The sequence below is a fragment of the Elephantulus edwardii genome, unplaced genomic scaffold, assembly GCF_000299155.1.
Source record: "Elephantulus edwardii isolate Elephantulus edwardi_28Jun2011 unplaced genomic scaffold, EleEdw1.0 scaffold00089, whole genome shotgun sequence".
Classification (NCBI taxonomy): Eukaryota; Metazoa; Chordata; class Mammalia; order Macroscelidea; family Macroscelididae; genus Elephantulus; species Elephantulus edwardii.
The window spans coordinates 6,503,401-6,528,302 of NW_006399839.1; the positions used below are offsets into that span (position 1 = coordinate 6,503,401).

Below are 24,902 nucleotides of genomic sequence, written 5' to 3' on the forward strand. Positions count from 1 at the left end.
GTGGAGTCAGATCTGACCCTCCCACGGTCTCTGAGGCTGTAAATGGCACAGAAGACGCCTGCACACCTCTCTCCAGTGGAGCTGCTGGGGGATTCGAACCAGCTCTGGGCTGGCGTCTCAGCTCCCTACAGACCACGCCACCAGAGCTGCCCGTGGAGGACGCAGCCAGGTTACTTCTCCGAGTCCCCGGTGGGCGTTGCCCCGAAACCCGCACAGAAGGGACGATGGCAGACGATGTTCCTTTGGTCAGGGTCTCTGATTTCTCAGAGGCAGAGCAAGCAGCCTGGGGGCACCCCAAACGGAAGATCATGTGACAAAGGTTAGAAAGGAGTCATTTATTAAAAAACAAAACGAAAACAAAACAAAAGCCCTCAGCAGGATTTGAAGACAACAGAGAAATGGATCGTCCACATCGCGTCACGTTCCATTGACGAGAGAGTGCCTGCCACGTCCAGGGTCACCCGCAGGGACGCCGGCCAAGGACACGGGTCACTTCTCCAGCCCGTCACCAGGCGGCCCCCAGCTCCTCTGAGTCCCCCCTCATCCTGGAGCGGCTGCGTGCTGGCCACTGCAGGGCGGACCCCAGCGTGTGGCCAGGCGTGCAAGGGCCGGGACGCCCTCGAGTCCTGAGCTGGGGGCCCAGCTCCTCTGACCCCCGTGGTCACGGGCGGCCCAGGCCCACGGTCGCTGCACCGAGGACGTGATGGCACTGCCTCTCCTTCGTCAAGGAGTGAGGGGTGGAGAATTACGGCACACCAATGAAACAAAACGCCGGGGAGGGGAGAAAGAGAAATTAAAAAAAAAAAAAAATAGAAAGTAGAAAAATGTATTTACAAGTAGTACATTACTGGGATTTGAAAGCACGAGGGGACCAGCTGCTATCTGACATGCATCGTTCGGAGAAACTACGGAAACCCTGTGAGGAGGAGCCGGGAGAACGGAAACGGGGAACAGAAGGGGCGACACGTGGGGTGTTTTCATCCCTTATTTGCTACACTGCTCGGAACCGAGCACGAGTCCCCTCAAGTCCGTGCGTCGCGCGGGTGACGGCGGGTGCGGTGCGATGGCGCGGGGACACGGAAGCCGGCGTGAAGTGCGACATGCGACTCTTACAGCAAGGCCCCGGCGCTGCGGGGTCTTCGTGGAGGTCGAGGTGCGCGAGGGGAGGGGGTGTAAAAACCGAGCCCGAGCGCTGCCCACAGGCCCCAGGTGGCCACAGCCGTGTGTGGGCTGGACGCAGTCCCTCCATGTCTGTGGATTTAAGAAGTCACTTCACACCACAGAAAATATTTAATAAATCCAAAAAAGGGGGGAGGGAAGAAGAGAACGACAGAAGGAGCTTCTGTCTTTAGTTCGCTGAAACCGAAGCCCCTGGAGGAAACTGGTCCCCGAGGTCTTGGGGGTTCACAGAAGAAACGTTGGGTTGCTTGTTTGCGTTTTCAATCTGTTTAGTGTTCAAAAGTTTCGGAACGACTCCGTGCTGTTTTCAGTTCATAAACAGTCAGGTCTCCATCTCCTCCCGGGGTAACAGTCTGGTGCAGATCCATAAAAACGGGGAAGGAGTGCTGGGGGGCCTGTCCCGTCGGGAAGGGGCTCTCTCACCATGGCCGTGGGCTGGGAAGGCGCCAAGTGGGGCTCGAGCCCCTCTCCTTCAGACAAGCCCCGGAAATTTGCAAAATCCAGTCACACGTCGGTTCCTTAAACAGGTACACCTTGGGGCGCCAGGCCAGCTCGAAGACGGAACGCCACCCCCGAGAGCAGGCAGGCCCGAGGCGGCCACTCTGGTCACGCCGCTGTGCGCCATCATACTTCCAGGAACCGGGAGCTGCTGGACTTGGAGTGGAATGGCTCAGACCACATCCGCCGGAGGTCACCCTGCGGGAAGAACGAACAGGCATTTCAGCGGGAGACACAGCCCTGCGCACCCGTCCCCCACGTGGAGGCACCGAGAGAGGCCTGTCTGCCTCCAAGATTAGCCTACTGTTCTTAGAACTTACTAGAAGAGTTCATCTTAGGATCCTTGAGCAAGGAAGAGCTTTTACCAAGTCCATCCTTACTGCAGGGAGCCCTGGTGGCCTAGTGGGTGAGGAGTTGGGCTGCCAACCCCCAGGCAAGAGGTTCGAATCTAGCAGCTGCTCTGTGGGACAAAGATGGGAACAATCTCTGAAACCCCCTACAGAAAGGGTCAAGCTGTGAGCTGATTCCAACTCCATGGCGGGAGAAAAGATGAGGTGGTCAGCTTCCAGAGAGATCTGCCGCCTTGGGGGCCCAGGGGCCACCCCTACGAGATCTGAATTAGAATCTGTGTGACAGCAGTGTGTGTGGGCTGGTCATCCTTAAGAGGAAAGTATCCACAAACGGTAATTGTACCAAACGACACAGGAGCCAGGGGACATTAATTAGCCTCTTGTGCCTCACGTGTAAAACAGAAATGCTATCAAACCTTGTGAAGAAGGCAGTGACTCTCTAGGTCTGGTTTTTATTGATCTAGTTTTTATCACACACCACCTTACCACTTTCAAGTCTTAATTTCAATGCAAAGAATTAAAACCCTGTTAGCTGGCTCTGTTAGGTGCTGCTCTGAAAAACAGGAAATCTCTCTGGATTTTCAGTTAGTTCATCTGTGACCAGGGAGCTCTGGTGGCTTGGTGGTAAGGAGTTGTGCTGCCAAACCAAAGACACACAGTTCTAATCCACTAGCTGCTCCTCAGGGAAAAGCGGGCAGTCTCCTTCTGTGTGATATCCCTCTGAAAACACACTGACGGGTCAGCTATGATGGGTTCGGACCTGATGGTACATAATCTATGACAGGAGGCGGGACAGTGGTCTATTTTCTGTCAGTGACTGAGAATCTGGAAAGGCCGCCAACAGCAGGTTAGAAAGGAGATACGGGCTGTCGAGGTCGAGGGCTCAGGGGCTTATGCAGACCCAGCAGCAGCAGGGAGAACTCCCACCAATGCTCCCCCATGTCGCCTCACCTTTAAATAGGCCATCGTGAGGAGCGGCAGTAAGGTAAATGGCACCAGGTAGAGGAGTGCGGGCTGAGCTGCTCGGTGAATGCGAGACGCCACGGTAGCTGTTAGCAGACCTGAGGGAGACACAGCGGTCACTCAAGGGGGCAGCCGGGGAAGGGAATGGCTGCCTGGCTGCCTCTGGAAGAGTCTTACGATTCCATGGACTTACTGCTGCACATGCCATTTTTAAAGGAATGTGGACTAGCACAGCTTCTAACAAACCCTGACCTCCACCAATCAGCGACTGGCCAAGTAGGTTTTTGGTTCAGATCCTCACCTGATGTGCACCTCCGAGTGCGCTCTGCCTGTCTCCTGAGTTACCTGCGCTGAACCTGGAGGCCAACGAACTGGGTTCAAGTTCCAACTGTGCCTCTTACATGACAAAGGCTACATGACCCTGGTTCAGGCATTTCGCCTGAGCCTCAGTTTCTGCATCTGTCTAATGGGACACAAGCAGTTGCTCCCTTGAGTTTCTGGACCAGAACAAAGTCACGTGTCTGAAAGTGCAGACTGTCCTTCCACAGGCTCTGTCGTCAGTGCCTGGGTGGGGCGCCATCCACCCAACTGCTGGGTGACCACGGGGCACTGGCTTGATCCTGTCTGCCTACGAGGAAGCAGGCTATAAAGAGTGGGAGTTCTAGGTGAGAAGTCACAGAAATATCAGAGCCAATGAAGGCAAATATTTGTCCACAGAGCAGGAAATAAACACGACATTCATTACACTCAACGCTGTCGCTAACTGGCCCCAATCACTGTGTGGGCTGAGATCCAAGGTGCTGAGGACAGCTGGAGGGGACCGAGTGTGGCCGCGGGCGGCCTCTTACCTACGAAGTACCCGATGAGGGTGCAGTGGAAGTAGGAGACCTTCTGCATACGCCCCGAGATGTTGGCGGGGCCCGAGGCCCCACAGGAGTCACCGCTGGCTTGTTTTTTGTAGTTGTCGTAACGGAGGACAAAGCACAGCAGGAGACCGGGCATCACGATGTCCCCGATGCCCAGCATGGAGAAGTGGCTGCCTGTGGAGCTGGAACGGGGTCACACGGTAAGGACGCCAAGAGCTTCGAGCCAAGGCCAGCTTTCCAAAATTCAGACAACTGATGTGAAAGGTAGATGGACACGCTACTGGCCCAGCACTGGCATCTTTTAATAATTTTAGAGATGGAAAGTCACTGGGGCGCTGGCCGTGGTGCCCTGACCCTGGCCCCAAGGCAGCGTTCCTGGCAGGGACAGCTTGGGACCCTGTGCCGCCCTCGCTGCAGGACACTGAATGACCACCAGGCGGCAGAAGAGAGCAAGCAGCGTGCAGGCCCGGCCAGGACGTGAACACTCATTTTACAAAAGCAGGAGTCTCCGGCCAGTTCCCGCCTCTAGAAAGCGGCTGAAGCATCCTCTGATGGTGACCGGGGATGAAAGGGGCCTGAATCAACCTGCGTGAAGGGAGGGGGCGGCACCCAGGGTCAAAGGCAACAGGGCAGGTCGCACCCAGGGTCAAAGGCAACAGGGCAGGTCCTGGCAGATGCACAACCCTGCAAATACAGCAGCTACGGGAAAATTGGAAAGCGATGTGCCAAGGGTGGGCACAGGTTTGCCAAAGGCTCCTTCTGTGTAAGCACCTGCACCTGCTCAAGTGCGCCCAAGGACACTGCTGAGCCTACGGGCGAAGCTCTACCACCTGCTTACCACCAAACGTGCTGCAGGGACGTCAACGTCAACCAGCTCAGCGTTCATGAAGACCACGCTCTGTGCGTTAAGGGACCCGGGTCCTGAAAGCCTGTGTTTCTCCCCATCCAGCTCAAAGATTCAAGGAAACAATCGAGTCTAAAGGAGTGAGGGACCCTGTGAGCCCCCAGCCTCCATGCCTGAGCCCAGAAGGATCTGGTTACCACCAATATAACACCAGAACAAAAGTCAAAATTATAGAAAAGACCAGGCTTCCTGGTCTGATAGAGACAGTGGGACCCCGAGACTGTGGATGGCCCTCTAACCCCCGTCATGCCTGGATCAGAGCCCAGGGCATCGACTTTGAGTTGAAACGACAGAGAAGTCCATAAAGTGACCAGGAACACGAGGGAAGAACACTCCCCGACCACAGTACAACTAGCCACACGCATCCAGTGGACACAGCATGTGCCACAAATGGTGCTGAGAAGCGGCCGGGGCCAGGAAGGACAAACAGAAACAGGAAAGCCAGGGAGGCAGTGGGAAGAGGCCTGTTTTACTGCAACTAAGTTCACACAACAGAATGTGTGTAAACTGTCATGTGAAAACAAATTTGCTCTGTAATCTCCCCCTGAAACTACAATGAAAAGAGGGAGGGAAGCCTTAATTGGCACTGAATATACACCTGCTTGCAGGATCAGCCAATGATAATCTCTGCAAGTCAAGTCCATGTCCTACTGCTCATCTGTCAGATGATGACCACATGCAGGGAAGTCAAGGCGGGGACAGCTGGGCCCAGTGGGCAGTGTGCCCCCTTCACACGCTGAGGGACACCATCCTACCTGGGGAAGACCAGCTTGCCAGGCAGCGACAGGCGGGGGACATCGCGCCCCACGTTGGGCCCCAGGTGGAGTTTCCGGGACAGCACGTCAAGGGGATTGTCAGCCGGCTGCGTGGCCACCTTCACCATGACGTTGCTGTTGAAGATGTAGGCTGAGAAAAACACCTGCCGGGTCGGAGAGAGGCCTTGGTGAGAGGGAGTGGGGAGCGGGGTGCTGTCAGTCCCAGCCCTCCTTGCTCAGAGCAGCCTGGGGACCTCGACGCCTCCCTGACAGCACGTGTCAGGAGAATGCCTCTGCCGACTGTGGAACGTGTCCCACCCCCACTGGTGGCCTTGACCGTGTCACTGGGTCTGCTAGCTCCTGGGTGATGGCCACATGCCTGCTACTGTGGTCATCCCAGCACACCTCTTTCTGCTCAGCGATGGAGACGGCTCAGAGGGCAGTCCTGCAGGACAGGCTAGGGACACTCTGGCTGACGGTACTGGGGTGAGCATGCCCCCCCGGCACCGAGGACGGGGGGCCCCAAAGCAGCACCCACTTACCCAGAAGACGTCATAGATGAGCAGCCCTGAGAGAAGCAGACAGGAGACCTTGAGGCTCGGCAGGCGGACGAAGGCGATCATGGCGACACAGAGGCCCATGGCCAGGGCTGGGGGGACAGCGGACAGGCGTCAGGGATGGGGCACGTTCTGCACCACCCAGGCTGTCGAGCGGACTATGACTCATGGCGACCCCACGCGCAGACCTGAACTCTGACCTGTGCTGCGCCATCATCCTCCTCATCACCTCTGACACGCTGGAGCCCACTGCTGCAGTCACTGTCAGTCCACCTCGCTGAAGGGTTTCCCCTCGTTCGCTGCCCCTTCCAAGCATGACGTCCCTCTCCCAAGGAGTGACAGCCTCTCCTGACATGTCCAAAGTGTGTGAGACAAAGCTCGACCATCCTTGCCTCCAAGGAGCACTCTGGCTGCACTTTTCCCAAGACACATCTGTTTTCTTGGTCCATGGGACATGCAGGACCCTGCTCCAACACCACAGCTCTGAGGCATCACTTCCTCTTTCTCCTCTGTCATCCTTATTCATTATCCAGCTCTCAGATGCACAGCAAGGGATTGAAAAGCCCATGTCCTGCATCAGGTGCACCGTGGAGGCATCGCAAATGTAGTTCGTTCAGGAGTCCCCTCGACAGGTCCCCACCGTGCTCGCCCGCCTCAGTGCACTCCCTCTGGTCTCCAAGCTGTCCAGTCACGGTACATCTCTCTCCTCTCTCAGCTCGCTGCCACGGCCACTGCCTGGGTGACTGCATTTCACACCTGGTCTCTGGCTCCACCCTGTCCCCCACAGCATCCTACACACAGCAGACAGAACGTTCCTCAAACTGAAGTCAGGTTCTACCCATTCTCTGCTCAAAACCCTTCAGCACCTTTCCATTTTTTGCAGAGAAAAAGCCAAGTCTTTAAGAGTGGCTGGCAGGGGCTTGCAACCTTCTACCCTTGGGACCATCTCCTCTATTTCCCCACGCTGGTCACACTGGGCTCGCAGTTCCCCTGACCCTCCTCCAGGCATGTTCCCAATGTTGGGCCCCTGCCTGGACAATCCTGTCACAAACACGGACCTGGCTCACATCCTTATCTCGTTTAGGTCTTCAATTAAGTATTAATTTTTAAATGGACTTTCTTGCAAGTTTATTTAAAACTGTACATTCTTTCTGTCATCATTTCTTTTTCTCTTGTACCTCGCAACATCTCATATACTCAACACACATCCTCCCCCTCTTCCCTCCCTCTCTCCACAGGGGCTCCCAGCGATCAGAGGGCCGGGCTCCCTGGTCAGGCACAGGAGGGCATGCTCCACTGTGCAGCCCTGTTCTCAGCATGCACTTCCTGCGGGAGCCACTTGAGTATCACACCTCTCAACACTTACTGCGCCCTTTCATGTCCTGCACTGAAAGCGCAGCGCTGGATTCTCTACCTGGAAAATTCATCTTCAATCTCTGAGTCAGGCTCGAAAGTCCTTTCCCAGGGAGTATGTGCTGGTCTAACGGATATGGGCTGTTTCTTTGTAATTCCACAAACCTCTAAACCTCTCTCAATGCGTCCCTCCGTCCTACAGTGGTGTGATTACTAGGTACAAGTGAGTTGACTCCTCAAGTGCTCTTGAGGGTAGAAACCACGTTGGGCTTTCTGCGACCTCCAGCACCCCAGTAGGCCGGCAATGTACACTTGATAAATGAATGAAAACCTATGTTCTACTAACTAATCATTTTACAGGAAAACACTTAACTGGATAAACCTGGGGATTATACTTAGATGACTCTTATTTGTATGCTTCAGTGTTTTCCCTTAGAATAACTTTGTATGAGGATTACATTTACACAGAATGTAATTATGTGTAAATAGAAGGATTATACTTACACATAATTTTAATAGAAAGGGTGGTAAACTGTATATGTAACACTACTATATAAAACAAAGTGGATGAAGGGCTTATTAAGGAGTCCTGGACACATCAGCTCGACAAATACTTAAGGAGTTTCTATGATGTACTGAAGAGCAATGATGTCAGTCTGGAGACTAGGATGTGTCTGATACAGGCCATGATCTTTGCCATTACTTGCTATGCTTCAGAGAGCTGGACAATGACTAGGGATGATGGAAGGAGAGTTGATGCCTTTGAGCTTTGGTGCTGGAGAAGAGTAATGAGTATACCATGGACTGCTAGAACAAACAAGTTCGTCCTGGAGACGGTGAAGCCGAGTTGCTCCTTGGAGGCAAAGATTCTGAAGCTCCGTCTGACGTACTCTGGACGTGTTGCAAGGAGGGACCAGTCAGTCCTTGGAGAGGGACATCATGCTTGCGAGGGTGGAGGGAAAGTGCAAGAAAGGAAGACCCTCGATGAGATGGAGTGATTCTGTCACTGGGGTAATGGGGATGTGTTGGAGACAGTGAGAATGGCACAGGATAGAGGAGGGTTTAGGGCTGCTGTACATAGGGTCGCTATGAGTCACAAGTGATTCGACAACACATAACAACATGATGATGTGTATTCTGCATAAACAAAATGTAATTTTCACTTGTGTAAGAGGAAGGCTGGTGAGACTGGTAATTAGGAAGAAGGGCCACGCAGAGGCACATGCACCTGTCCGTCACTGTTTGCAAACATGCACAGAGGGTGTCCTACAGGGAGAATTTTGGGCAATGGAGCCATTTTTCATTTGTACTAATCTAGGATCCACATTACACTGGACACCTTTTCATTTGCCCTCCACTCTTTATAGTCTTGACAAAAAAATTTACAGCAGAATATGCACCAATTCAACAATTTTCTCAATTACATTCTTCAGGCTGTGCAACCATTCTCACCTCGCCCCCCCCTTTGCTGAGCCGTTCTTCCTCAACTGACATGAACTCAGTGGCCCCTAAGGTTCCATATAATCTTTGGCGTTGCTGTTGCACACTACTGATTCCATACACACAGCTCTTAAAAATGAGCACACTCTTTATTGTTAAAGCAGGCACTCTTTACCATTAACCTACTTTTTGGCTTTAAAGATTATTTCAGGGGATGGTTTCAGTTTAAAGATTTATCTCAAAGCAGTGGCTTCGGAGGCTTATCCAGACCCTCTGGCTCCAGAAAGTCTGGATTCCATAAGTAAAATAATTTTTTCTTCTAAATATGTCATTGTGCTTGAGATGAAAATTTACAATGCCAGTGAGTTTCCCCAGTAACAGTTAAGACACACTGTTCTGGGACTTTGGCTGCAACGCCCCTCCAACATCCCTAACTTGCTAATAATCCAGCACTTGACCCACTTTCTCCTCGGGTTTCCCATTTCCATTCATCTGGATTTCCTGTCCTTCATCTTTGGTTTTAGGCAGATCCTGCCTTTCTAGCCTTGTATCATTAAACATCTGTGACTGGGTTATATTCCCATCTATCATTTAGCTGGAAGGTGTCCTCTGGAAGTCCCTTCCATTTTAGGTCAAGATGGTTTTGGTAGGACAATTGTCTCTCTGTTCAATATGTCTGCTTTGCTTGTTTGTTTTCCGGGTTTTGAGTTGTGTTCTTTTTTTGTAACTCGTTCTAGCCAGGCCCTTCAGTTGTGTTGGGGCGGCAGCTGGTCTGGGGTGAGGAAGCTGTGGTTGATGTGAGCCACTTGTCCTTTTGGACTAACTAACTAACAGCATCCTTGAGTTCTTCCTTTTCTTTATTCTCCTTTGCTTCTATCTTGCTTGTTGCTCACATGGCTTTGGGGCACCCCCATTCACAAGACTAGGAGGGAAGGAGGACATTAAATTTGTAAAAGGATCATACATTTTTAAAAAATTTAAACCACCACCCAACCAGAACTGCACTGGTAACTTGTACACACAAATTCATGTCGTTTGAAAGTAAAGTCACCAACGGCATTGATTCATTAGGCTCAGCCTGACGTTGCAGAAAGACTTGGAACATTAAAAAAATGGAAAGTAGTGACTGGGATTAAATGACACAGACTTACAGCCGTCATCAGCTGCATGGATGATGCCACCTGGGGAAGGCCTGTGACACAATGAACACATGTCCTCCTCCTAAAGGATGAGATTTTGGCATCATCACAGCCTGCACATCTGGCTGGCTGTGACTCAATCAGTGGCACCTCAGCTGGTCTGAGGAAAGGGGTCCGCAGACAGTGCATGGGCAGAGCCTGGGGACTGATGACAGCCCAAAGAAAATGACCTCTTCTCTCTAAGAGTCAACCAGGAAACTCCATTTATTTTCCACTTCTCCTTTTCCCACCATGTGAGCATTTTAGGGTGTTGCCTTCACTGCTAGTGCAGGCGATAGTCAGACCTTCCCACGCTCCGTGCTCCGAAGTGTCTCTGGTTCTTTTTCCTTTAATTTTTAGAGATTTTCTTTATCTAGAATTTACCATGTACTCTTACTGTCTCCTACATTAAGGTCAACGGCTTCCCTGTTCTCTGATGATTCAAGTCTGGCACCTCAATGCCATCTTCACGTCGTACAGCTCAGAGGAAGGAGCTTTGTCTCGGAGATGGCCCTCCTTTGTTTCTGCTCCCTCAATCTACAATCTAGTCTTTATTTCCTTCTCAATGATACTGAACAAGACTCCTTCCAACTCTATCAGCTCAATCTACCCATTAGACTGTACATTCCATAGATAGAGTTCTTTCTACTTCACAAAAAGGTTCCCAATGCATGCTGAATACCACTTTAATTCCCAATTAAATAGGACCAAAGCCCCAAAACACAATCTCAAATGTTCATCTAGTTTATCTCTTTTTCCTTCATTCTAGTAACTCTTTAAAAATCTCAGGCCTCTTCCAGGGTAAAATGAAGAGAGCAGAGAACTTGTTCCTTGTTGCCTGAGAAACACAAGACTCCTCCCCCACCCCCAACAGTTCCTAACTGTCCACCAGTGACAACTGCTCTGGTGGTGTGGTCTGTAGGGAGCTGCACTGCTAACCCAAATGCTATGCCCCTCTGGCGGTTCAAATCCACCAGTGACCGTGAGGGACAAAGATGGGCAATCTCCTGTGTCATTTTAAGCCTCAGAAACGCAATGCAGGGTCAGCTATGAGTCAGTTCCTACTTGATGGCAATGACGGGCCTAAGGGAAGACGGGGAGAAGGGTGTGAGCTATTAGACCAAGAGGCTGGATTTCTTAAGACCTGTTTAGTTGCTCAAGATGTGAATTGTGATCCTTCAATACTACGTGTGTGATTAAGAAATAAGCTCTATCAGCTTTTCATCAACACTCATTCTTCGCAGTTTTTTCCAAACCCAAAAGGGTTAGCTAGCCTGATGCGACGCAATCAGAATACACACACTGGACTGAGATTTCAGTTCAAGAATGCCCTGAAGGCCCTTCTTAGCATTATTACTAAACTAAGCACACGCCTGAAAATACACTTCACGTCGTGCCCCTAAAATAACCACGCTGTGCCCTCTGGATTAACGTCAAAGGACAGGCTTTAATTAAAAATCCCTCATTTTAACAAAACCCCGACCACCCACTCTCACTGCCACAATGATTTCTGAGGCTGCAGCCAAGTCTGGAGGACGTTCCCATGCTAGGAAAGCATGTGCTCCAGCCCCTAACAGAGACCAGGGCCAGAAAACGTCATCACGACGGTCAACAAGTCACACAGCAAACATGAAGCTGAGGAATAAGTAACTAAAAATGGAAAAGTTCAGAGACTTTTCTAGGGGGTTTGTTGTTGTTATATGCCGTCAAGTAGTTTGCGACCCTCTGTACAACAGCCCTAAACCCTGCTCTATCCTGTGCCAATCGCATTGCCTCTGACACACCCATCCCGATTACCCCAGTCACTGAACTTGTTCTAGGGGGTAGGACTGGGATTTTGTACTGGACACAAGGCAGTTTAATCTGCGCATAACTGGCAGGAACAGGAGCTTCTTAGTTACGTAATTAGTTGTAGCTGTTGTGTGTGCCATCAAGTTGGAACCGACCCATAGCTGACGCTCCGGTGGGTTTTCAGAGGCAGTAATTGGACGAAGAGATTGCCCATCCTTCTCTTGAAGAGCAGTTGGTGGATTCGAACCATGTGCCTTCGGGATTGCAGAGCAGATTCTTACCACTAGGCCACCAGAGCTCCCTAAGTACATATTAGGAAATTGGAATAACTGAAAAATGACAGAAACTTTTGTAAAGTCTCCTAGTTAGTATCAGTTAGTGGAATGTCCGAATGCTCTCCAAGAAACTTCACGGCGTTTCAGGATGGACATGTGTTTCTGATAATGATCACAGAAAATAAAGTTCGCCCTCCACGGCTAGTTTTCGACTGACTTTGGAGAGAAAGAGGAGTTTATAATAACCCGGACCCTTTAGTGTTTCCAGCACTGCTTCTCCCATTCATCCTCCTGCAGCGAGTCTAATACCTCTGCCGCAGAGGAATATCACAAAGGCAGTTCTGTGGACTTGTTGTGGGCCAAGTGTCTGCTGGCTGTGGGAATGAGCTTAACTTCAACTCTCCTATTGTGACAACCTGTTTTCCTTGTGACAGTGAAACACTGTCAGTAAAGAGGCATCGTCTCTGTCCGAGGCGGCGCTAGAGTTGGGGAGAGGTGAGAGTTTAAAAGAAATAATCTTCTTTAGGTCAACAGCTTAGTAAGGGCTTGCCACTCTTAGTACTAAATATAAATAGTATCGTGTGTGTGCGCACACGTGAATGAAGCGATCCAGAAAAGGTGAGAGCCTCCGAAAGGTGGGATTACAGGGGCCCATGGCTGCACACAGGTTCACAGAGACTCCACGCAGCTGAGCAGCCTATGCATGTAGCTGTGTCCCGTCGAGTCAGAACCAACCCACAGCTGACCCTCTGGTGGGCTGTCAGAGGTAGTTAATTGCACAGGAGGAAAATGCCCACCTTTCTCCTATAGAGCAGCTGGTGGATTCGAACCACATGCCTTCAGGTTTGCAGGCATCTTTTTTGCCACTAGGCCACCCTAAGCAGCCTTGCTTATAGATGTATCATTTTATGGGTGGGCTCACAATGTGCTGCTTTGGGGTACCATCAGAGATCAAGCTCTTTCAAGAGTATGTAGTTAAGAGTCATCCAGGCAGTTTAAAAAGAGCGAAGAATGATTTGGACTAATGTCACATCCAGTTTTTCCAAACCTCTCCATGCACAACTCTACTCACTTGCCCTTTTATTTAACAAGTCGCCTCACTGCAGGTATGGAGCTGAGCTTGAGAGCCATCTCACACGCAGACCTGCCACTTGATCACTCCTGACGACGTCAGTCTATGCAAGACGGGCAGCCGTCCTTCCACTCGAGCCACGTGAGCATCTTTCTGTCGGACCCTGACTGCCATTCCATTTTCTCAACCTCTAAGAGCAGTGAAGACTAAACACGAATCTGCAAGAATGGTGGAAGCTCTCATGGTTGATTTCAGACACTCAGCTCTTGTGATCATCACTTGAACACAAGTCCTGGGCTGCTGTGCTTTTACACAGAGTGGGTGCCTCCAGGAAGGGAGGCTAGTGTTTTTGATAAAGCAGGGACCAACCTAGTGCTGTTGGAAGCCAGCAAAGGTAAATCACCAGCCAGAGGTCTGCCTTTACCTTCTCACTCTGAATCATCAAAAGCCCTGGGCTGTTAACAGAAGGAGCAGTAGTTCCAATCCACCAGCAGCTCCAGGGTAAAGATAAGGTGGTCTGTCTCCACAATGACTTACAGCCTTGGAAATCCTATGGGTACTTCTATCTTGTCCTGTAGGGTCTCTCTGGGTCAGAACTGACTTGGTAAGAGTGAGGCTGGTCTATAGGGAGCTCTGGTGTCCCAGTGGTAAAAAGAGCTGCAATCCTGAAGGCACGTGGTTTGAATCCACCAGCTGCTTCGTGAGAGAAGGCTTGGCAGTCTCCTCCCATGTGATTAACTACCAGGGAAAACCCACTGGAGGGTCAGTTATGGGTCGGTTCCTAGTCAACAGGACACAACAACACAGGTCACTTGACCTCAAGGAGCTGTCTTTGAATTTCAGTAGCTCAGTAGAAGGTTCAGGAGCTTGGTACTAGAACCTGTTGTTCGCAGGGTCGCTATAAGCGGTACCCAATGGCAGCTAACAACAGACACACATCAATTTTCTGTGAATTCCACGCCCTGGTTTGTAGAGCCACCACCACAATCGGAGTACGGAGCAGCTCTGTCACCCCAACGATCCAGCATCTCGTTTCTTCATACTGACATCCTCCCCCCACTCCGAGTACCTGACCACCACTGGGCAGAGTCTCTGTCACTGGCATTCTGAGCAAAACAAATACTTCCAAAACAAGAACTGTGCCTTGTACATCTGCATGTTTCATGTTTACAAAACTGCTTTCACCTTTGACGAAAGTAAAATACGCCTTCTAGACACCATTTTACAGGGTCTGCAATTCACTCGAGTTTGTTCTTGTGTCCAGGACTTTTAAGCCTTTTACTAATTAACTTATTACAGAGAAATTCTAAATCCTTGGACTGGTCAGAGATACTCAGGAGGAACTCAGCCTTCTTAAAGGAGTAGAAGGTTGGGTCCCCCCTCCCCTTAAAATTCCTTTAACAGGAATGGATTTTTTTACTGAGGTTTGAGTGAAATTATGTGAAATATATTGGTCTTTCATTCAACCACAGATACCCATTTTGTTCTGTAACATTATTTACAACGCTGAAAATGTGCAGTGTAAGTTTTTTGTTCTCCTGATGTGTGAAATTTCTTTCTCAGACTGCTATCAAACACACTGGCTGATTCCTTAGGGGCTGATGCAGTACTGATTCTGGTTTCACAGAAGGAATATTAAAAAAAAAAAAAAACAAACTTGTTTTTAAAAAAAAAATTTATCCAATCTGGCTAAAAGTACAATATCCTTGGTTCTGAGTTAATTTTTTTCCTTTCTTTAACATTAAAAATACCTAAAAACACTACTTCAAACAAACTATGTATTAAATACCACTCAACAAACGTAAAATCGGTGGCAAAGAGCTAATGTCACTGTGCTTACAAACGGGGTGCCTTAGCTACTCCTGACCTTGAGGCGGGAAGTCGGGGTCACTCTGGGGGCCCAGGGATCAGACGACAAGAAAACACCTTAAAAACAAAAACCCCCAAAGCCCTTCATTGCTGTCCTTCTGCAACCAACTCACAGTGCACCTTTTCAGAGGCTGTAACTGAACAGAAAGAGATGGGCCATCTTTCTCCCAAGGAGCAGCTGGACTTGAACTTTTAGCCTTTGGGTTAGCAGTGCCACTGCTTAGCCACGAGGCCACCAGAGCTCTTTAAACATATGCTAAGGGGAAAAGGCAGACATGAGATGCCCTGTGGGTATCGAAGCTGAGGGCAGTCAGGTGATGCTCTAAGACCCAGAAAGGGGGCAGCAGAGGGCCGAGTCACGTGACTGCTTAAGAGATGAAATGACGCAAGACCCCAACTTGTGGGCAAGGGGTTTACTCACCATCCATGAGGAGCCAGTGGCCAGTGAGGACCCAGATGAGGACAAGCATGACAGACAGGGAGAAGGACAGTAACTCGGCCGCAGTGAAACGCCCACAGCAACCAAAGGAAATCCTGGAAGAGACACAGCGTTCACTGGACCGACGGCAGGAGGAGTCAGCCATCATACTTTTCTGGGGCACCAGGTGTGCAGAGTTCAGGGCAACCCCACAGCACACCTGGAGGTGACCCCTGCCTAGATATCTGGTCACCCCACATGCCCAAAGCTCTTGGTAGTCAGCTGCAGAAAACTCAAGAGGAACTAGACTTCTGCACTCAAGTGATAAATGTCCTCCTTCACCCAGATGATCAAACGTGGGTGCTGAGACTTCTGGAGGGACGTGTCAGACTCTGGTGAAGTATAGGGGAAAGTCTATTCCCACGGGGAAAACAAAAAGAATTCACTATTTGCATTCACTTAACAAAGATGAATGCATAGTTACAAGGTTGGTAAAGCTATCTGTATTTGGGCCTCACTAGTTCTGGGCAAAATCAAATGGCAGATTGCCTGCACTAAGCCTTCATTTGCATAACTTTTTTTCTATGGAGAAATGGCTCTAGGAGCTGTGGGGTGAACACTGGGATTCAACCTCTATGAGGAAATGTGTATTCTAGGTCAATGAAGACAAAGACGTGCAATCAGTATTCACACATTCCATCAACTCACTGGTAAACGGATGGAAACAGGCTTCTTACGAGCTATGACCGACCCTCTTTCAACTCTCTAAAGCAGGAAGCTCATAGCACAGTGAATCCGACTTCCTAAGATTGACTCACACTTCCTGTGCCATGGACATACGGACAAAGAAATACCACCTTCCAGTTTTAAAGCTGAAATGTCTTTCTTCCCCGTCCCCCAGTCTTCTGGTTATCTGTAACCGAGACTCCTGATAATTCAATCAAGGACGAGACAGACGCACACACAGGTTCAGTGTTCCGAGGAGAAGCCCAAGTACGTACTTGTTCTGAGGCGAACAGGGTCTTGTTAAATACTGGCACATCGGAAGGAGGAGAAAAGCAAAAGCTATTGTTGCAAGGACTAGAAAAAAGAAAAACAGAGCGTTATTTTTTTTTTAAAAAACAAACCCCAATTATCAGGAAGACCAGCATGACTTACTCAAGGAACTGATCCACTCTCAATATACTACTCTCAACAAATGAGTACCATTCAATCAGTGAGGAGATAAATGGTTCAAAATTGGGAACTTTTAAAATTAAGTATGGGGAACACTGGTAGGTTTTCTCATCTTCTGTTTTAATGAGAGGAGAGAAAGGGAATGGTCCCTTAACAAGTTTTGTTCTGTTGAATTTTTACTGATTCGATGACACCTAACATCATCACCATCATCACTTTGTTTCTATTATGTGCCATCGAGTGGTTTGCGACTCATAGCAACCCTATGTACACAACAGCCCTAAACCCTGCTCTATCCTGAGTCAACTTCATTGGCTCTATCACACCAGTGACTGAATCAATCCATCTCATCGAGGGTCTTCCTCTTTCGAGCTGTTCCTCCACCCTCCCAAGCATGACGTCCCTCTCCAAGGACTGGGAGAGTTAATAGTCAGGTTACTCTCACTTATACCAAGGTGGTGGTGGTGACGTGTGTCACTGAAGTCAGAATCGACCCACTGCTGACCCTCCAGCAGGTTTTCAGAGGCCGTAAATTGAAGGACACTGTCCATGTTTCTCAGAAACAGCTAGTGGATTCCAACCATGTGCCTTCAGGATTGCAGGACAGCTTCTTACCAGTAGGCTACCAGAGCTCCCTAATAACAAACACTGGCAGTGGTTGTCAAACACCCCTTTAGAGGGGGAGCTACTGCCAAAGCCATCCTGTTCTGGTGCAACAAACTGCACCTGTTCTCCAGTCCCGGGCCTTCCCGTCACACTGCGCTAGCAGGTGAGTCTCAGGGTCCCTACTCTCAGATAGTTCAAAGATGCAAGGGGGGTGAGGGAGCAAAAGATCTGTATGGCCTGGGGTAACGATCTTATTTTATGAGTGACTTAAAAAGGCAAAAACATTTCCTTTTATGTGTCTTGAGAATAGAGAGAAAAACTCCTTACCTGCTGTACATATTGTAAAAACGACTTGAACTGAGTCGAAGAAGAAGAACATTACTAGAAGAGAGACAGATGCTCCGATTGGAAGGAACAGGGCCTGGGTAGAGTCAATCGTCTGGATACCTGCAGGAGACAAAAGGGGACATTTAACCACTTGCGGGACGGGAACTGTGCCCACCTGCTATACCTGCATTAGCTCATGGAACTGGCGGCAGACCCAGGGATCTGTGCATCAACGACGGGACAGCCAGGCCCCCCTGATTTTCCTCCTTCTCTGTTAGACTGTCAGCTACTTGTACTTGAAGCTCCTTCGTTAGAATAAGGGCTCAACAAACACTTGTTGAATTGTGATACCCTGGAGCTTACCATCTGGACGACGGTGTAAAAATAAAATCAGCAACCCTTGGTGACAGTAATGGATTCAGATCAGTCGATCTGAGGACATGTGTAGATTTGGTAAAAGAGGTAGTTTAAAGTCACTGGCTAAAAATCATTTCCCATCATCTGTAGAATTAGCAGCCTCATCCACATAGCTGAGGACTGACTAGGGGTGAGAGGAGATGCCATCAAATGAGAAAAACTGTTATGAGAATAATATTCTAAAGTCAATGTGGAAGGACAGAGATGCTCTGAAGGAAGAGTAGTTGTGTAACGCAGAGCTCCACCCTCAGCTGATCCTCCGTGGGTTTTTGGAGGCAGTAAACTGCACACGAGTTGAATGTCCATCTTTCTCCCAAGGAGCAGCTGGGGGTTTCAAACTGTGTACCTTTGTGTTGGCAGCACAATTCCTTACCAGAGTTCCTCTGAGGTGGTGGTGTTATGTGCCGTCAAGTCACCTGCGACTCATAGCGACCCTATGTACAACAGCCCTAAACCCTGCTGTCCTGTGCCAATCGCACTGTCTCTGACACTCCCATCCCGATTATCCCAGTCACTGAATAGAGAGCCTTCCCCTCCTGCGCCATCCCTCCACCCTCCCAAGCATGACGTCCTCTGAGGTAGTTCATAACAATGGCTCCACTGCCTCGCTGCTCACTGAGATCACCAGGAGAGGTTGTCTTGGCTTTGTTTTTTAAAATCACAACGTACAGGCCCGACTCCTGATCAACTACATGAAATGTGTGGGAGGCGAGCCTCAGCTTCACTACGGATCATACCTCAACACAATGAGAAAAAACAAAAATCCCCCCAACCGACCGGACCGCTAAGAACCAAACCAGCCTGCTGTTGTCAAGGATCTGACTTGGATCCACAATCAACACCCATGCAGGCAGCAAGCAAGGAATCCAACTGTGCTCTGGGTCCATGTGTTGCCGACCGCCCCTTGAGCGTCATCACGTTGACAACAAAGGTCTACTAGATCCAGGTCCTGGTATTTTCAATCCCCTCAAATGTACGGGAAAGCTGGGCAAAGAAGACGACAGAGCCCGAAGGCCTTTGTGTTAGGGTGTTGATGAAGAGAACACACCATGGACCGTCAGAGGCGGAAACGACTGTCTCAGGGGTGCAGCCGGAATGCTCCTTAGAGGCAAGGACGGCGAGACTTCCTCTCACGGCCCTGGGACATGTTCTCAGAGGACAGGCTTGGTCTGGTGTCGAGGGCCAGATAATACAGAGGAGGATCCTAACACAATCGATACGGTGGCGGCAACAGTGGCCTCACAGCAACGACTGGGAGGAGGTGCAGGGCCCGGCTGTGTGCTGTTCTGTGTACACAGGGTTCTTAGAACTTGGAACCATCCTGACTGAAGAGCAACAGGCTCAGCTAAACACTTCCCACAAAGTTTTATTGTGCACCCAGACTTGTGAACCACTAACAGAATAAGTATGAGCTCTGGTGAGAGGTTAAGGAGTTGTGCTGCCAACCCAAAGGCAGGCTGTTCAAGTCCAACAGCTGCTTCTTAGAAGAAAGACGGGCAATCTCCTCCCTTATAATTTAAAGCCTCTGAAAACTCACTGAACAGTCAGTTATGAGCTGGTTCTGACCCAACAGCAACGAGTGAGTGGGTAAGTGGAGACAGAAAACAGCAAAATATGACTTGCCAATGGAAAAAAGGACTTTTTTATTTTTTCTTGTACACTCGGCACTTCCAAACTAAAGTTTACAGGGGGAAAAGTTCATATAAGAAACAACAGAAGTAAAAAGTCTGACTTCATGTAATAAGCGGGAATATAGGGTCAACTAACATTTAAAAGTATTTGACTTTGCGGGGGGATAAGGTTATTTCAAACAATTTAGGGGCTCTGATGTAATACAGTAAATATTTCCATAAGATAAAAGCACCTCTTAATGGTGAGGTAAAGGAGTCAAAGTACTCGCTAGGGAACAGGGCAAGTCAGGACAAACAATTGACCTGGCGGAGTCTGTCCTGACTGGGGGTGAAGTCCACCCGGCTGGGCGCAGGGTCACTCGGGGGTAGGAGGAGATGATGCTCATCTTAAAGTGCTTCATGAACATTTCTGAGGCAAAATTCTAGGAAATCACAAATTCTAGGAAATCACTAACTGAATTTCATGTTAATGGCTTTCTTAATTTTAAGAGGTTTGCAATAATCCAAACGATAGATGATGAGATGCCTTTTCCAAGAGATAAAAGACAACCTTGTCTCCCAAGTAACTGGCTGCTTGATGGCATAATATACTGGGCTGTTAACTTAAAGGTCAGTGGTTCAAACCCGCCAGCTGCTTGATGGCAGGAAAATGGGCAGGCTGTTGGGAAACAATTTCTCCAGCCTTGGACATTTAAGAGTCACATTGCTTCGGAATTGACTCAAAGGCAGTAGTTTGGTTTTATTTTGAGTCAAGATAAAAAGCAGATGTTTAAAAATTATCTACAAATCTTACACACTCACCACCACATACATAAATACACCACCCCTCCTCCCCCCTTCTTCTGGAAAAGCTGGCTAGAATAAATAAAATCTTGAAAAGTCAGGTATGTACAATAAACCAAAGATTTTGAAGATCAATCTGCAATTAAAATGCAAAGCTGAATATTCCGAGAATCCTCTAGAATATTAGAATGCAGACTTTTTTTTTTTTAGTAGAGACTTTAAACCCGGAGGTTACTGGTCACTGCTGCTTCTAGCAGTTTTACAGAAGGATGGACGGAATGCGCTCACTACACACAGACACCTGCCTCCAGTCCTGCACTCCCTAAAGGTTGGAGAGGAGTCCGGACAGGGATGGGGCAATGGGGACAGAGTACTGCCCAGTCCAGAACCACCTCCCAGTCACTGCTATTTGTGAGAGCCCACTGGTTGGAGTCACTGATCGATCTTCAGATCTTCCTCTTGATTTGCTGACCTACTATGCCACACCAAGCCTTCCGCAGGGGCTGGTCTGTCCTGAGAAGGGGCCAATTTACTAGCAATGTGAACCAAACTCCAGCAGCAGAGAAGCAAAACAACACAGCAGACAGAACAGGCAGGACTTAATAAAACGCCCAAATGACCTAAGAAATAGACATGGTGACGGGGTGCAAGGGAGCTCTGGTGGTGCAGTCTATAGCAAGTTGGGCTGCTAACCCCAAGGCCACGTCTTCAGTGTTTCGAATCCACAAGCAGCTCTGAGGGAGAAAGACGGGCAGTCTTCTCCCCTTAGATTTATAGCTTTAGAAACCAACAGAGGGTTGCCCTGAGTCAACTGACTTGAGAGCAGTAAGTATGAATGTTTTTGATGGGGTTATTAAATATTATGTATAGACATTATTCAATGAACAAGGTGACAGTCTAAGTATATGCCTGGGTCAGGGAACAGACAATGAACAATAATATTAATAAGCTTGTGCAGTTATCCATGACTGTTAAGAAATTTACTTTTTTCATCTACAAAAAAGAAAAGCAAGTAGGCAACCAAAAAAACCTTTAAACTTATTTCCTAGGCTGTAAATAGTAATAGGAGGAGGTTCCTTCCTGGTAGGTTTGAACTTGCCTCATACTTAAGCTACTCTGCCCCAGGGACTCGTTTACGTTGATGACAAGAGAGATTTAAAAAAACAAAAGCCCCAAATCTCATTCCCAGAGTTTATGGCGTTTGGAGGGAGGTACCTCTATTAGTGAAGAAAGTCCCAGCTCTACACCAATTTTCATAATCAAATTCTACTGGAAAGTCTAATAATGGACTTTAGTAAGTCAGACACTGGGGGAGAGGAAGGGCCCTGCTGCATCAGGACTGATGTGCTAGGTAAAACTTTCCTCCACAGCCTTGTTGAAGGAGCACTAGGGGCCTAGTGGCTAGGGAGTTGTGCTCCCAATCCAAAGGCAAGTGGTTCAAATCCACCAGCTGTTCCTTAGGAAAAACATGGGTACTTTCCTCCGAAGCAATTTACAGCCTTTGAATCGGTTCTGACTTGATGGCAGTGAGTGTTGCTTGTTTGTTGAGGGACAGATGCAGAGGTGAGAAAGGAGGTGGATCAAGGTTAGGACGCAGAGAGGAACTGGGTGGGGGAATTTCCTTCCTCTCTCCAACCTTCTAATCCACAGACATAGAAAAGGATATGAAAGGAAAATACTGAGCACAGTGTTTGGCCACCACCCTGCCAAACTCAGGACCCTCCCAGTGTCTAACCTTTTTTCTCTTTTCCTCCAAAGGCAGCGCCTGGTACCTTCTGCTTTGTTCTCCTCTGTTAGCCACCCAAGCACTCATCCATTAAGTACTACTCTTTAACTTGCCTTGTTTTTTTGAACTCTATTTATGTGGCTCAATGGTAAGGAACTGTGCTGCCAACCCAAAGATACACAGTTCAAATCCACTACCTGTTCTGGGGGAGAAAGATGGGCAGTCTCTTCCTGTGTGATTTACTGCTTCTGAAACCTGGCTGGAAGGTAAGGTATGGGTTGGTTCTGACTTGACGACACATATAAAAAATAATGTATACATTAAACTACGTTGGATGGCTTTCTCTTTTTGCCCAGCTTCTTCCGTTTGACCTTTGTGAACATCATTCATGCTGTTAGGAGGCGCTGTAGTCCACTAGTCTTCATTGCTGTGTTGGGCTCTATTGTATGAATAAATTAAAAGTGACCCATGCTAGGGTTGACACCTCTGTGGGTCATTTCCAGCCTCTCGGTCAATGTGAAGGAGGTGGCTTTGAGCATTCTCGTGTAGGACTTTGTTGCACATGTGCATTTATCTGTTGGGCACGGGCTAAAAGTGATTTGCTGGGTTTGATGGTGATTATATTTCCACCTTTAGGAGACAATATCCTGCTATCTTCCAAACTGACTCTGGCTAGTAACTGACATGCCCTCCAGTAATGAGGCTGTCACTGCTCTGTGATCCTCGCCAACGGCTGGGATTGCCAGACTCTGAATGGGAGCCAGCCTTGAAGGTACAGCGTCCCGTTTCGTTTCTGTACAGGGCTCCTCTCTGCTTTCCAGCGAGTTGAGCGCCGCACTTCCTGCCTGCTCTGCTCTACTTTCCCTCTTAATTCCTGGCAGCTGGAGCTGCCCGGAAAGGTGGGGTGTTACTGTAATCTGAGCGGGATCCCCTGGTCTGTAGGCTGGATGCTCGTGGGAACTCTGCTGGCAAAAACTCATTCACGAACTGATTTCCTTTATTTTGATGCAGGAATTCATGGCCTAGTTAATTGACTTTCATGTTGTCACTCTTTGCTTCTTCCTGCTTTATAATCAAGGAAACCGTTATCATTTGACACATACAAAACATGTCATCTCAGATTTGATGCTTTGTATGTGTAACTACTCTTTTTATTCCATATTCAAGTCTATTTCTACTCCCAAACCCTCACCCCTCACTCTGCCAAAGATTTTGTCCACTTTACATCTTTTGTCTCTCTCATGCCCTTGCTACAAATTTCTTGACTGTAACTATTCTGAGAATGGTAAACACAGCCTTTCCAAAACGTCTATCTGGTCCCTTTTTTCTTTCATTGATCCAGAACAGAATTGATATATTCTTTTCTTGGAAGCTCTGCTTGTCCCACTCCCACCAATTTTCCTACACTGTTAATTACTCAGGACGTCGGTCTTTTTTATTAGCACCTGTATTATATGCTTCTCTATCCATTTTCCTGGCTGTTACTATTTCTCTGGATCCTGATAAATGTATCTTTTTCCATTCCTTCCCTCTAGTCTGGAATGACATCTTATTCCATACTCAGTCATTGGCCATTTTTGGCAACAGATATTTTTGATATGTAAACCATCAGAAAAAGCTGGGACTTTAACCTATTCCTTGTGGTACCCTTAGCCCAGAATAGGTACCGAAGAGAAATGATGTGCTTGAGGAGAATTTAGCTCCTCATGTGCCACTGAGTTGGAAGTGATTCACAGCTGACCCTGCAATGGGTTTTCAGGGCAGTAAACAACACGAGAGGACTGCCCATCCTCCTCCTGCAGAGCGGCTGGTGGATTTGAACCACATGTCTTTGGGACTGTAGCACAGCTTCTTAGCAGTAGGCCACCAGAGCACATTCGTACATCACAGGATGTAAATAAAAAACGGTAACTTGGGGAGCTCTGGTGGCCTAGTGGCAAGAAGCTGCAACTACAATCCCAGAGGTGCGCGGTTCGAATCCACCAGATGCTCTGCCGGGGAAGGAGGGGCAATCTCCTCCTGTACCAGTCAGATCTGATTTGACGGTACACACACACAAAAATAATAAAATTTAAAAAAAAAAAAACCCAAAAAACCCCGGTAACTTAAAAAGGGGATACGCTACCACTTTCCAGACTATGATTAAAAATGAAAAGTAAAAAACTGACGTTATCAGAAAATTTCCTTGTACTGCATGGACCAACATTGTTGTTATGTGCTATCGAGTCGCTTGCGACTCATAGTGACCCTCTGTACAACAGCCTTAAACTCTGCTCTGTGCTGTGCCAATCGTACTGTCTCCGACACACCCATCCCCATTACCCCAGTCACGGAATCAATCCACCTCATAGAGAGCCTTCCCCTCCTGTGCTGTCCCTCTCCAAGGACCGGTCTCTCCTTACAACATGTCCAAAGTATGTTAGACGGAGCCTCAGAATCCTTGCCTCCAAGGAGCTGCCCAGTTTAACCCTCTCCAGGATGAATCTGTCTGTTTTCTTGGCAGTCTATGGTACTCTAAACACTATTCTCCAGCACCACAACTCAACAACATCAATTCTCCTTCTATCCTCCTTGGTTATTGTCCAACTCTCTGATGCCTAACAAGTGATTGCAAAGACCATGGCCTGTATCAGACATACCTTAAGTCTCCAGAGACACACCACTGCTCTTTAGTACTTTGGAGAGGTCCCTAACAGCAGACTTTCCCATGGCAATGCGCCTTTTAATTTCCTGGCTACTGGTGCCAAGAGTGTTGACTGTGGAACCAA

At 48.6% G+C, this 24,902-nt stretch overlaps 1 protein-coding gene across 1 annotated transcript in view; it reads right to left on the reverse strand.

Annotated features, from left to right (window-relative positions):
• Positions 1 to 1,220: 1,220 nt before the first annotated feature.
• The window catches only part of SPPL3 (signal peptide peptidase like 3), a 168,768-nt gene continuing 145,086 nt past the window's right edge, over positions 1,221 to 24,902 (reverse strand). The window contains exons 4-11 of the mRNA XM_006890438.1: positions 17,578 to 17,697; positions 16,470 to 16,548; positions 15,472 to 15,584; positions 6,058 to 6,164; positions 5,516 to 5,679; positions 3,839 to 4,038; positions 2,979 to 3,088; positions 1,221 to 1,875 (exon numbers count right to left, since the gene is read on the reverse strand). Coding sequence (XP_006890500.1) covers positions 1,804 to 1,875; positions 2,979 to 3,088; positions 3,839 to 4,038; positions 5,516 to 5,679; positions 6,058 to 6,164; positions 15,472 to 15,584; positions 16,470 to 16,548; positions 17,578 to 17,697 — 965 coding nt within the window. The 3' untranslated portion in view covers positions 1,221 to 1,803. The remainder of the gene's footprint in view (positions 1,876 to 2,978; positions 3,089 to 3,838; positions 4,039 to 5,515; positions 5,680 to 6,057; positions 6,165 to 15,471; positions 15,585 to 16,469; positions 16,549 to 17,577; positions 17,698 to 24,902) is intronic.